Source organism: Ips typographus, linkage group LG1 (genome assembly GCF_016097725.1).
Source record: "Ips typographus isolate SLU linkage group LG1, UJ_Ityp_2.0, whole genome shotgun sequence".
NCBI classification, from domain to species: Eukaryota; Metazoa; Arthropoda; class Insecta; order Coleoptera; family Curculionidae; genus Ips; species Ips typographus.
The window spans coordinates 14289436-14303873 of NC_138422.1; the positions used below are offsets into that span (position 1 = coordinate 14289436).

The 14438-nt window shown below is 32.6% G+C and overlaps 2 protein-coding genes across 4 annotated transcripts in view; one reads left to right on the top strand and one right to left on the bottom strand.

Annotated features, from left to right (window-relative positions):
• The window catches only part of Pino (protein pinocchio), a 56970-nt gene that overhangs the window by 11576 nt on the left and 30956 nt on the right, over positions 1-14438 (bottom strand). The window lies entirely within an intron of this gene.
• Positions 224-2052, top strand: LOC145725903 (uncharacterized). 3 transcript variants are annotated; one of them, XM_081974823.1, is made up of 4 exons: positions 224-589; positions 1019-1068; positions 1333-1404; positions 1739-2052. In XM_081974823.1, exons 1-4 carry the CDS (start codon positions 423-425, stop codon positions 1789-1791), a joined length of 342 nt encoding a protein of 113 aa, XP_081830949.1. In that variant the 5' UTR covers positions 224-422; the 3' UTR covers positions 1792-2052. The 3 variants fall into 3 exon arrangements, 2 of the variants coding, with proteins under 2 accessions (XP_081830949.1, XP_081830960.1); XR_014177433.1 differs by having other exon boundaries at positions 273-589; positions 931-1068; XM_081974834.1 differs by having other exon boundaries at positions 272-589; positions 931-1068; positions 1333-2052.

Below are 14438 nucleotides of genomic sequence, written 5' to 3' on the forward strand. Positions count from 1 at the left end.
AACAATAACGAAGATTCAGGGTGTAAAAAAAATAGCAAATGAATATAAGAAAATGATGAAAAAAAGGTTAATAAATACACATCAAAAGCAACAATTCAGGAAATAGAACTTAAACTATTTGGAAATTATAAAATGCCAAGTAGATACGTTTCTTGGTTGTAACTGTAAGTAGATTTTACAGCTCCATGGAGTCAAATTTGACTGTACCAATGAGTAAAAAGAACAAGTATCAGGAGGTAACAATAATACAAATTATAACCCGTTTGTGCATTAAGCGAGGGGGACGGAAGTCCACCATCTTGATTTGCGCATTTTGCGGTGTTTTTATAATGTTTTCTTTCGTTTGTGCAATTTATGCACAATAGGTTTTTTTAGTTTTCTTTTTGGCTTTTGGCTGGGTTTTACAAAGAATTTTGGTCACTATGGGCAAGGCGGGATGTACCATAAAGGGGTGCAGCCCTTCAAAACATTCCCGACGATTTCGTTTTCCTAACCCGGAAAAAGACAGTGTTACTTTTTCACTGTGGAAACAATTTTTAGGACGATTATTTATTTTACTTCTTTGTTCTAATATGGAAATTTATAGCAGGTAAGTTCTCAAGTAAAGTTCATTTTTATTCGTTATAATGTTAAGGTAGTAAGAGGATTACTATTAGAGGTTTTCAAGGAGGCAAAGAGAAAATAAGTTTAATGATTTGTAGAACTCAACATAGCTCCTTAGTATATGACGATTATTTTGGTAAGTATAGTGGAAAACTAATGTATTCTTTTGCATAAAGTGGGTTTAAACAGCACTATGACTCACTGACTAATAAATGTATCTTTTTTAATACCCTAGTTTTGCACTATACCTAGGTACTACTAATAGTAGTACCTACTTAATAGAAATAAGGTACAGTAGATAAAAATGAAACTGAAATGTATTTTCAGGTATTATGTGTGTGAAAAGCACTTTTTGCCTGAAGACTTTAACCCATATAACAGACGCATGCTAAAAAAAGGGAGTGATTTCTTCAAGGTTCTTACCAAGTCCTTGCCAGCAAGTACCAAAGGACCCAGATTCCCCAAGTAATTTTATTCAAATAAAAATATACCTATACAGTGATGTCGCGCATGTTAGTATTAGTATTTTTTTTTTAATTGAGGTTTTGTTTCCTGGAAAAACTGCTGATAGCATTTTGGACATATCCATTTAAAATCTAATAAAAAAAGATGTGGAAATTGAGTGAGTGATCTTTCGTTGCACTTACCTAACACCTCCACTGTGTGAAAATGTGAAGATGGACTTATATACTTTTCGTTCTTGTAATATTTGAAATGTTTGTTTCACAGAATCTCTTGAAATCCCCTCCATTGACTATGAAAAATTAAAGAACTTACCAAATCAAAGACCACCAACTTCTGGTAAATATGAATACATATAATTATTTGGTATAGTTTGTTTTTTTCAAAAGTTTAGCTATATCATATCCCGCGTCACCACATTACGTTTGAATGAACTCATTTGATATATCTATAATTATTAGGCACGTATTTACCAAAAAAACGAGCAAAAATGAACAGGACCAAACATTTGACATGCACAAACCAAATCAAATTACATACGCTCTTTAATCCTCAAATTCTCATACAGGTATCTGTGCATATCCAGTAAAATAATATTTATAAACCTGTTAAGTATTCCTAGGTTTATATATATTTATTTTAAGTAAATTTTCACAAAGTAATCCATCAACAGGCAATCCTAATCAAGATGTGCTTCCAACTTCCTCCATCTTTTCCAAGAATTAATCCCCGTCTTCTGGTATGTTTCACGTTTTAAAGAAGCAAAATAAAAAATAAAAAACCAAAAAAACCCAACCAAAAAAAAAAACCAAAAACCAAAAAAAAACATATCTGAAACATTCTTAAAGACCTTTGAGGTACACCTATGGGTATACAATGGTTGATATTTGCATGTGCATGTTATTTATAATAGTAATGTTTTATGTATAAAGTGTAGCTTTATGATCTATTCTTAACTATAGTCTTAAGGTCTTGGGTTTTGCACCAACTTACTAACCAAAAGATAATTATTTTTGTAGAGTATGTGTTTTGTATGTTCATTTCCTTAAAATATATATAATATATTTTGCATACACTGGACTTTGTTTTATTTACCTGTTTCTTGAAAAAAAAACATGAAAGAAAGACTTAATTTAATTCAAAAAGCCCGCCAATACCAGTTTATGCAAGTCTACCAACAGATGGCGCTTTTAAAAATCTGTCATGACAATAGAGACGTAAAAATGACATCTGACGACCATCAAAGGTGAACATGTGGCGACCCCTGTGACTCGGAAGAATTCATACATACAGTGCTTCACCTTATTAACACGGAGATTAACATCTATCTAGTGTGTTAATCTATGATACTTTTCTTACGTTACATGACAGCTGTCATAACTAGCGAAACCCGTTCTCACCAGTGACCTGAAAGTATAAAGTGCCAAACAAATGTGTTTTTTTTTTTTTTTGAAAAATTGGTGTAATTTCAGTTCTGACTGACTGTTCAGTCATTTGACCATGCTGTGAGGTATCACTAAGTGTCATAACTGTCAAATTTATCTCCACAGAGTTACGAATAACAATTTGCGGCGTGATTCCTCAAAGAGACGCCACTATTTGACGTTTTACAGTTTGCGACACAATGAATTTTCAAATGCCTACTTATTCTGATAATTTACAGTTTTTTGAAGAAAATTACCTTGAGCCATTTCTAAGCAGAAAAAAAAACAAGAAAACAGGAAACACGTCTATCATCTTCCTATTTGCCTTGGCCCTGCTAATGTAGCATAAACTGGAAGAAACCTATTAATCAAATTGTCACAGAAACCTTCCTTGGCTTTCCGATTCTGAACAAATCTATTTAAAACCAATCATTCTAAATAAAAAGCGTGTAAATCAGCAGAAAAGGAGTTTCATCTAGTAAACATTGAAACGTCACTCGCATGTATATTGTGTTGTCAATAATTGTTGTAATAGTTTTTTTTGTGCGATTCGTTAAGACAGAGGATACTAATAGCCGTATCGGTGTCAGTTAAAAAAGTAAGTTAATTAATTGACTTTTTATTAACCAACAACGGTGACATTGGGCTTCAATAATACTGTTTAATGCAATTTTCACCAAGCAAAGTCGAACGGCGCCATTACATTAAAGCACCCAGTTATTTTTTAATTGATGCTTTGACACAGCATAACCAGCAAAAATACATTTCTGAAATTAGAAAAAAACTATACCGAGGAAGCGAATTTCAGATCAAACCTCAACATTGCGATAGTGCGAGAAAAACCACGAAGAAATGAATCAAGATGTTATTTAATAATAGATTACGAGTTATAAATTATAACCAGAGGTGAAATTTTATTAACAGATTCATGCAGCATGATCATGTTTACAGAGTGTTTAAAGAAAAAAGCGTGTATTAAAATTATGATAGAATGAATAAAACGCAGATGACAGACGGACCCACTTAAACTTTCAAAGTTATGATGGCTTCAATTTCACCTAATTAACTAACTAAAAACTTTAGTTATAAATGTGCCCTTTGCTGTGCATTGGAACCCTTTTGGAGCAAAGAAAAAATTTGAAAATTTTGACAAAAAATGGCATTTTTCGAATTTTCGAAAGGTTCAAAGTGGTTATTTCACCTAATTTGAGGTCCTTTGGTATAAATATATTCTTTGCTGTGCATTGGAACCCTTATGGAGCAAAATAAAAATTTGCCAAAAATGCACTTTTTACCAAAACTGTCATTTTTTCAGTTTTGAAAGGTTGTAACTTTCTTATTTGAACTCCAATCCAAAATGAGCTAAAACTAGCCTCTCTAACTCCTCACGTTACCGAGATTTTTCGCTTTGCTCAGCTTCCAAACTGTTCTTGATACATAATATACTATTTTTTGTGTTTATTTCATCTAACTTAAGGTTTTTAGTTATAAATATGCCGAATATGTTTTAATATGGTTTTTTTTTAACGAATATAGGTATGTTCGAATTGGCCATGAAAATTAATGAAAATTGAAAACTGTTTCCAGGTTAGTAATTGTAACACTTTTATGGTGCGTTACTTACACGTTGATTTAATAAAATATGAGTTTAGAACTTTTCATAAGTAAAAATTGTTTTTTTTTTCAAATATTTTTTTTTGTACGTAGGTACTATTCTTTCAAATTTTAAAAACTCGAGTTAGCACCAAGTTCGAATATTTATCCCTCTACCCCAATTTGCTATGCTAAACAAATCCTGAACTAACAATTTAAAACGTTAACAAAACCGAAATTGACCAAAACGCAGATGCAAATATACAGGGTGTCCCATAAGTAATGGTAAATAATTTAATAGCAGATTTAAGGGACCAAAATAATTCGATTTAGCACAACTTACCTCAGACAAAATGTCAACGAAAACAGAAATACAGGGGATCAAAGTTATTTTTTTAAAATGGTCTTTTTTTAATTACTCAAGAATAACTTGGAGTTTCTTGGTAAAATTAGATATTCGGGGGTTTTTGAAGATAGTAAATTTAATTATCAACGCAGTTTTAAGCCAGCACGCAGTCGCCACCTGCAGAAAATAATTCGCTTTAAAATCGACATTTTCTGGTATGGACTTTTTTCTGGTAGAGCCAAGTGACAGCTGTAACCCGAATATATGTTTTCCAATACCTTCTTGCCAAAAAAGGTAAGAAGGTTTTCGAGTTTTTTGCAATTGAAATATTGACCTCAATGCATTTATAAAAAAAAAATTAAAATTGGTTGAAATCACTGTCTATTATTGTTCCAAAATGTCTCAACAGCATTTTAAGTTGAAATTAATAACTTGCCTTGGTTATCTATTATTTCTTCATACACAAAATGATTCAGGTAAAAATCTGGAGGACCAATTTTCGAACTTGGTGCTGGTCATATTTGGCTTCTCCGACCAATTGAACGATTCAGAAAATTTTTGTTTAAGTCACACTTGTAATGAGAAATGATTTAAGGTTCCATCCTCCAAGAAAGATTACAAATTGCAACCATGTTTGGCACCGAATACTTTAATTGCAAATATCTCGTAAACTGTTGATCTTAAGGAGGCCAACTAAGTATACCTTTTTTGTTAAAAAAATATTGGAAAACCGATACTCAGATTTCAGTTGTCACGCCTTACCAGAAAAAAGTTAGAGTGATTTTAAAGCAAATCACTGGTTTTAGATGGTGACCTCTATAAGCTTGCTTAAAACTGAGTAGATAATCAAATTTGGCACCCTCGAATACCTAATTTTAGCAAGAAACTCCAAGGGGATCGCGTGTTAAGTGAAAAAATGCATTTGAAAAAAATAACTTTGACCCCTTGTATTTCTGTTTCTGTTGACTTTTTGTCTGAGGTAAGTTGTGCTAAATCGAATTATTTTGACCCCATAAATACGACATTAAATTATTTACCATTACTTATGGGACACCCTGTATAACCATCTTGCCTTATTGTTATCTCAGTTATCTTCATCATTGAAATACGATAAATATTCGCTTTCCTTAATTTACCGTGAATCCGAATAGTTTTTTTTAGATAATACCCCAAGTACTGCGCATTATGATTCCTAATCCACAAAACAATACTCAGTTTGAAACTTTCCACACTCCTACCTAACTGGCATATTCGTACACTTTCCTATAAATTGAACAATGATCTAGTATAACTGTAAGATTATTGACTTTCGGACTACACAATTTACAACGCAACCATAAAATTTCAGTTTTCTGAATTATCTAAATTATACACGGATCAGACGCAGACAATGTTGTGTACACATAAAATAAAAAAATATTTATCTTCTTTTTATACAATTACAAGTTATTGTTTCCATGATGATTGTAATTGAAGACAAACTTTCCATGTGACCTTTGAAGGAGAAACATTAGTTTGAGTGCTTTATTCTTATTTTTAAAGTTTGTCATCTAAAAACGTGTCATTAATCGAAGAATTCATTACACACGTTCCGGTAAATCTAATCTGCCATTAGTTTTTGCATGTGTCGATAGTGATAAAACCAAAATCTTTAGAAATTGCCACTTCGCCTGAAAGGAATGTGTTTTTGGTCTAGGGACCTTCAAATTCCTTTTATTTCTATGCGGTAAGCGCTAAGAAATCTCAGAATTCTGGTTAAAGTCCTCTAAATTACTTAACAACTCTCGGAACAAGACGCCAAACTAGTTTAGTTATTTTTTATAAGTATAAAGTTAGAGACTTGAGAGTTCGTCTAATTGCCATTACCCTCCAAACGAATGAGTTACTCTGGAAGTTGGGACTTAATTCAATTTTGCCAACTGTTGAGGAAAAGTGAGGTTAACAATCTAACCAAAGCTAAACAACATTATAAAATGGAGCTTTACAAAACAAGGGTTTACACGTAAAAATTGTTCCAAAATAAAATGCAAAATGTTTTCTATTAACTAATCTACACCAAACTTGTTCTTAATCGTTAAATTTTACAAAAAATAAAATTATTCTTGAAGTCAGTTTATTTATATATTTTATATTATTTATTAAAAAGTACATTTACTTAGATATTGCAAAAAAATCATTTTCTATGCTAGAAAGTGTATGTAATGAATTGTTCTTTAGCTTTATTACAAACGATAAGTAAGATTTTGTAAACCAAAAACAAAACCTGCAAAAAATTCCTAAATAAACATAGGACAACCTTCAAAATTAATAAATTAAACCAAGTAATATTCTTTGAAACATTTATAACTTTTTTACGCACAAATGTGTGAACTATAAACATTTCTAGGTAAAGATTACAACATTTTGTTGGAAAATAATGGCAGTGATGGTCAAATGTCAACAACGTTTCAGCCTACATTATAAATAGAGCTGTATGAGAATATAATAATCATTAAACATTATGGAAAAGCAGAACCAAGCATTTATAAAGAAAGTTACAGGAAAATATCATCGGGTGACAACTTTTGCGCCACCTTATACGTTCAACCTCCAATTTTCAATAAAAAGTAGTTATTGGCAACAGAAAAATAGCTCAAATATTAAATTCACAGAACAAAAATTTCCGTTTTAATGTGCAAACCGTGCGATCAAAGACAAAAATAAATTTGCAGTTCCCAGAATATTTTTTTTTTTTAGTTCAATCACCTTGTGGAAAAAAATGTGACGGTGCCACATTCCGGGAACACTATCGAATGGAACAGAAATTTAATTACTTTTAGAAAAACGGCTTTTAACTGAATTTATCTACTCAGTTGCTGTTTCAGGTATTGTTGTTATAAATCAGAAATCAAAAGTTCAGTCACTTTAAGAACACACAATAGCTATATTTACTTACCAAGGGCGTTATAAAGAATATAATGCCATGAAAGTCAAAACAGGTCAGTTATTTGTTGGTGTAACCGAACCTAACCTAAAATATACAAACTTACCAATAAAATAATAACAATTAATTAAACAGCAAAACTATAATAATTTACGGGGGCGTTATCATTATCGCTTTGCATTTGCTTCAATAGGTATTGAAAATAATTAACACAGAAGGTTAATGATTCTGAATGAGAATTAAGAAAGCAGTTCATTAAAATGAGTGCTACTTCTCTGTTTACCGCAAATATTAGTAACCTTGCAAATCTATCAAAACACTAATCAAATAATAATTGAAAATATATGAGCATGTATTACAAAATTTATTGGTGATTGAATCATTGCAGAATAAAATTGCAAATTTAATATGAAAATAAGCTCAGTGGAAATTCATAAGTATCGACGTACAATACGAAAACCAGTGGCGGATCTAAGTGGGAGGGGTTGTTTTTCAAAAATAATAGATAGCTCAAGAAATTCGAAACGTTGAATTTAAGATCCGATTACCACCTCTTTGTAGAGAAGGAGTGAAATTTACTTCAAAATTAGTTAGTAAAAAAAATTGATATTTTTTTTAAATATTTTTGGAAGCATTCTTTACAATTTGACCGACTCTGTATATCTTTGTTTTGAACCACAAATATCTCTGTAAACCGCAATAGTTGCATAACAAGGCAAAATATAGATTCTCTTTTCTTCTCTAATTTTCTTTAAATTTGAGGTTATGCGTGTTAGATTGCAAAACAGACAGTATCATTAAAATTATGTCCACCCACTTTTAATTCGTTTGTCAAAGATGATTGGTCACGTGTTTTTCGTTTGACAGAAACACACAACAATGGCGCCTGGTTAGAATTAAATAAACCTGTCAATTGCTACCAACGTGACAACTGTCAATTTGATTTTCATGCAATGTTTTTCCGTCATTCTAGTTTAGTTTGTTACAACTTCTGTGATAGTAACCACAAATCACAGATACGAGTGTTTGTAATTTACCAATATCTGCATTTGTCTGACTTTAACAAGGCAGAACAATATGTCTAATATTTTTACTCTCAGAACTGGTTCCCATCGTTTTTGTTTTTTTTTTTCGTTTAATATAATAGACACTTTAAGTGGCAGCAAAACCTTATACGTAATACGTTATTTCACCACCTACACATGCAAAAATAACATATAAAGGCTTTCTGTCAATCAACGTTTTATAATTCATGTCATTTTTCAAGCAAAACATGGAACAATCAGATTTCAATTTGCGCTTTAGATTTACAAAAGAGTTAATTTACATTTTTTGGCAAGAGAAGTGTATGGGCAAAACCCATGTAAACACTTCAAGAGATGGAAGAGCCATAGAGCTCTTTTCTTATCACCATCTAGAATGGCAATTTCAAAAATGGCATTCATTATGTAGCATACGTGTTATAAGTATACAACATACAAAGAAAATAAGAACGCCTACAGTACACATAAACAGTAGATATCAAAAAAAATTTAAGAGAAAATTATTTAACGCAAAACGTACAGTAAATTTGTCCTAAAAACGTGCGGGATAAACAATGTTGCATTGGAAAATAGTCCACAAAAATACCATAATTCCTGTCATACGTTTTTCACTAATTCCTCCACGTGGTTTATTAAAATTCCCATTTTTACGTCATACTATTGTTTACTCCCCCTTGCGCCGACTTTAAACTAAATAACACCTACGGGATCAATCATGTGCCGTTCTGTAGATATTTTTAGCAGTCAGTATAACTATTTATAATACATTTGCCTACGATTTATGTAGATATAACTCGAGTCGGGTGACAAATAACGCTAAAAATAGTGACCGGGATCGAGGATTGTTTTAAAGATAAAGCCGTTGTTTGCTTGGATTTGTTTAGAAACGTCTTATCGCAAAAAGTGGTAGAATTTCTAGAAAATGCAAATCCTTCGACAAACCCGGTACAACTAAATATGGAACGAAGGCAACAGTAGTTAATCCCATCTGAATATTCAGCAAACTAATTAGTAAGCAACTTTTCTCAAAAACAAAAGTGATTGATATTTTCGAAATTCCCAATGTGAGTTTCTGAAATATCATTCAAACTAATAAAACTGTTGACGGTTAGTTCATAGTATTTGGACCGTTAGTTATCTTTTACGAGCACAAATCGGAATTTTCTAACATATTTTGACGTGGGAAATGAGGTTTTCGCTTTTAATTGGACGGTTATGGGTTCCAGATAGAGATTTTACGGCGGGAAAACTTTTCGGCAAATTTACTCATACACTTTTATTATTACTGTGTTATTTTAAACTCTTTTTTTCAGAGCAACAGTAATTTCTAATGCAAAATCATCATAATACTAGACTGACTAGAAGTGCAAAAATGTTTCATCGCAATGAGTACCAACAATATCGGGATTAACTTACATTTATTCCGATTATGTTTTAATGGGAGGATGATTTAGACACGTGTACTCAGATAATGTTGTTCTTTACAGTTTTTAAAAGCTTTAATATAATCAGTCCACTTGACCCTACAAAAATTTAACAACAATTACAGATTCAAGTATCTCAATGCAATCAGTATGAGTGTTCGCTATTGTCACAATTATGAAATTACTGGTGTTGCTATGCATTATGCAGGAATTTTACAAATTCTTTAATCTTTAACTTATCTCGGTTGTAGTCTAATAATCAAATGAAAGTCTATTGAACGTCATAATGGCTCATTTTTGCTCATTTTGCTTACTTGCATTTTCAAGGATCTAACTTATAATGATATTCACTCTTAGAGTATCAATAATTTAACTTAGAGCTCTTGATTATGATGTTTCATCTTACATGCATGTCAGAATTTAAAAAATTTACCTGCAAAATTATGATAATTCAATCAATGAATGAATGCCTTCTAAAGCTCTACAAAGATTAGGAAATGCCGAAAGGTCTTAATCTCGATGAAGGAAACATCCGAATCTGCACCTCCACGTGGTAGAAGGCGGGCACCATCAATCTCGATGGCTAACGCAGATAGGCACCGAGTGATTGCCGGTATAAGCAATGGCTCACTTTTACTGGCCAACGGCTTCGGGCGGATGAGCTGGTAAGTGGAAAAGGCACTCTTTGGACCTGAGACTGAGAAATCGGTCTCGAAGGCGGAGGAACCAAGGAATGGTCAACGGCATAAGGATGCAGAAAGCAAGGAGAAACCACTGCATTAAGGATCCTAACAGATATCTACTACCATTATCATGGCTATGCAAAACGAAATTATTTTTAATACTGATCATGGAGGGAAAACAAGATCCGGCAGGAGAGGAATATCTCAAGACAACAGGGCCTCTCAGGTCGTCATCCAGCGAAACCCCTGTGTCAAGAATACAGTCAAAAATACAACCAATAATATAATGAATATTTGTACATGGAACGTCAGAAGTACGTATGAGCCTGGAAAAATGTACGTCATACAGGAGATGCAAAGATTAAATATCGATATCTTGGGCATCAGCGATACAAGGTAGTTGGGTGCAGGCAACTTCTCGACGAGCAACGGAATGATCTATTTCTCAGAAAATGAAGACCAACATCACAGATACGGCGTAGCAGTTGTCGTTTCAAAAAGAATGACGCAAACTTTCCTGACATAACCGTACATGGTCAAAAGATCGAACGTGTGAGAAAATATAATTACCTGGGAACTGTTATCAACGAAAATAACGATAGCTCCGAAGAAATCAAGATCAGAGTGGAGAAAGCACATTTACTAAAATGAAGAAGATGTTCTGCGGACGAGATCTTAGCCTTAAGCTTAAAATTCGCCTTGTGAGATGTTACGTGCTGTCGGTTCTTTTCTACGGAATGGAAGCGTGGACATTGAAAAAGATCGATACCAAAAGGATAGAAGCACTTGAAATGTGGATGTACCGTAGAATACTGAGAATACCGGAATACCTGTGGAGGTTTTGCGAAGAATGCGGAAAGAGAAAGAAATGATACTTACTATTAAGAAGCGCAAATTACAATTCTTGGGACACGTTATGAGAGGGGATAAATACCAGTTACTGCAACTTATTGTCCAGGGAAACATAATGGGCAAAAGATCCATAGGAAGAAGAAGGAATTCATGGCTGAAGAACTTAAGAGAATGGTATAATTGCATTAACTGCCAACTTTTTAGATCTGCAGTATCGAAAATACGCATAGCCTTGATGATAACCAAACTTCGGAACGAAGACCTACCTAAAGAAGAAGAATCAATGAACATGTATGAACATTCTAACTACATAATTTGAAGATTACCTGTTTTATTGCAGTTTTAAGTAGCCGTTTTCAGTCAATCTTATCTTGGACACACTGTATATTGCGTATAAAAGAGCAAGGTCAGAAAAGGTTCACTTTTTTGATACTCATTCTATAATTTAGCCAATTGTTTATTGACTTAACTTATTAAACGCATCGGTGGGTTTAGCTAATAAACAAATATTAGTTTAGGCTTTGTTAAGAAATTATTTTTCAACAGAAGCTCATCAAACTGTGAAAAATAATAGTTCCGTTCCGATTTGTATTTACTTGATGTTTTTTAGTTGTAAACAGAACATTCTATTAAATTATTTTCTAGAAAACGTGATTTGTGCTTTTTCAGGGATACCAGAACATCAAAAATATTAGAACATATCACGTTCATAATTCTTGAAATATGCAAACTTCAAAAAATGCGAGTGACAAGGATGATCATTGACGATGTTGGCAAGGCAATGTCAAATTTCCTATACAAAACAGACTTGACCCTCAAACTGATTACATATGTTTTTAAAATTACTTTTCCATAAATATAAAGTAGTAGTTTGGATCGTGAAAATAGGTGAACTTCGCAAAAAATCAAATTAGTACTGATGTTTAACTTTAATTATGTTTTTCTGAACAGCAGTTAAAAAAGTCTAGTCTACTGAGATTATTTATGTTCGAAATATTGTGAAGGCTGATTTTACATTTTGATTTGTTAAATGTTGGTTTTTGTAGGTATACAGAATAACTGGAAAAAGAACACAGTCTAGCAACTTAAATTATAATTTAAAAAATTCTGTAGTATTGAACCAACGTGTATCAAAACAATAAATAATCATAATAAAAACAAATTCACTTTTCATGAAACCACTTAAAGTCTGGAAATGGTCTCGTACTACCTTAAAATTTGGAAAAAATGTTATCTGAAGAAAACTGACAATTTGCATTAAGGGAATGAAATTTTCCAAACAAAACACTGAACTGAGACATACGTTTTGCATAACTGTTTTATCATTCGACAAGTCTATTTATGTAGAACAGGAACTAGGACTACATTAATATCATTGATAAAAAACAAGAGCTTTTGACTGAAAATTTTACCTAACCAAGACACAAACTTGACGAATTTGCTAGCTGGTCAAAATTAAAACCGAATTTAGCAAATGAGCATAACTTTTTAAAGACAAGAATATTTCCAGAGATTTTTTTTTTCGATTATATGTAACCAAGAATTAGTTATTCCTGTCATTGATTGATAAATTCGAAATTACCTAGTATAGTACCTATAAGCCATAAGATTGATTTGAAAGCAATCAATTAGAACAGGATACGTAAAATAATATTGTACTACCAGTTAGGATAATGTGGCTTTTATTTATTTTACGATTGAACTTTGTATAAATTTGAGAACGCGTAACAAGACGACGTCAATTGAAAATATTCCGTGTCCGGGATAATTAAAAAGATTAGGAGATTATGTAATTTGTCGTTTTGTTAAATTTGTCGAGTGCGAAGATTAATAAAGAATTTAAACTTTTAGGTATTTACCGCCTATTGTTTTACTTTTATTTCCATTACATTTGAAACACACAATAGCAAATTTTTAATGAAGTTTATGTAGCAATAACCTCAGATCGGTCAAAATTACAAAGTTCACGTTCCATGTAAATTTTATTGAAACTTTGTAGAAGTTCTTTTTATGTACCAAGGCCATTGCAGAGCTTGTATGATATTTCCAGAAATAGAAAACAGGAAGAAGCTTATTATCAGCTACTAAGTGAGATGAAGCTGAATGATAATGAAGTCAAGTCAGTATAGTTATCTTCTTCTTCTATTGCCCTATCTGATTACGGACGTTGGCTATCATCATGGGTATGCGGATCTTCTTGGCAGCGCATCGGAACAATTCAGTAGATGTTGCTCCAAACCATTTTCGCAGGTTAGCCAGCCATGAAATTCTTCTTCTTCCAGGCCCTCGTCGGCCATCAACTTTGCCTTGGATTATGTTTTGAAGAATTCTGTATTTGTTATTTCTCATGATATGGCCAAAATACTCTAATTTTCTACCCTTCACAGTAAGCATGATTTCAGGCTCACATCCCATTCTTCGGAGTACTTCTTCGTTTGTAATTATTTCTATCCAAGAGATTCTAAGAGTTTTTCTGAAAATCCACATTTCAAATGTTTGCAGCTTTTTTTCCATAGCGTCTGACAGCGTCCAAGCCTCCACACCGTACAGAAGAGTGGAGTATACATAACACATGACTATTCTCTTCTTTAGAGCCAGATTCAGATCTCGACCTGACAGGAGCGGTCTCATCTGCATAAGTATAGTTATAGTGATAAGTAAATCACAATTTTGATATTTTTTTGACCAATACAATACGTTTCGGGCAATCATATCGCTCACATGACAAAATATATTTTATTTAGACCAATAAGAATGCAGCATTCTCAACTAATTAAAACAGTTTCGTGTATTGATGTTGTCGAACCACGGACACATGGCATGGGACATCAGCTTTATGGACTTTTGTTTATTTGGCCAAAAATGTCTATATTTTATTGTGGATGCCACTTTGAATGGCATACGACACGTGTCTATTAATTTTCGTATCAAAAATCCCTGACTATTTAAGTTTCGATTTGAATACATATGCACGAGCTTTAGCCAGACGCAAATAATATACGTTGCGGTACTTAGTTTTAAGTTTAGACGCATTAAAATAACGTTAGTAATGGCGTATTACGCAACACTTGCTTTAACCTCGTCT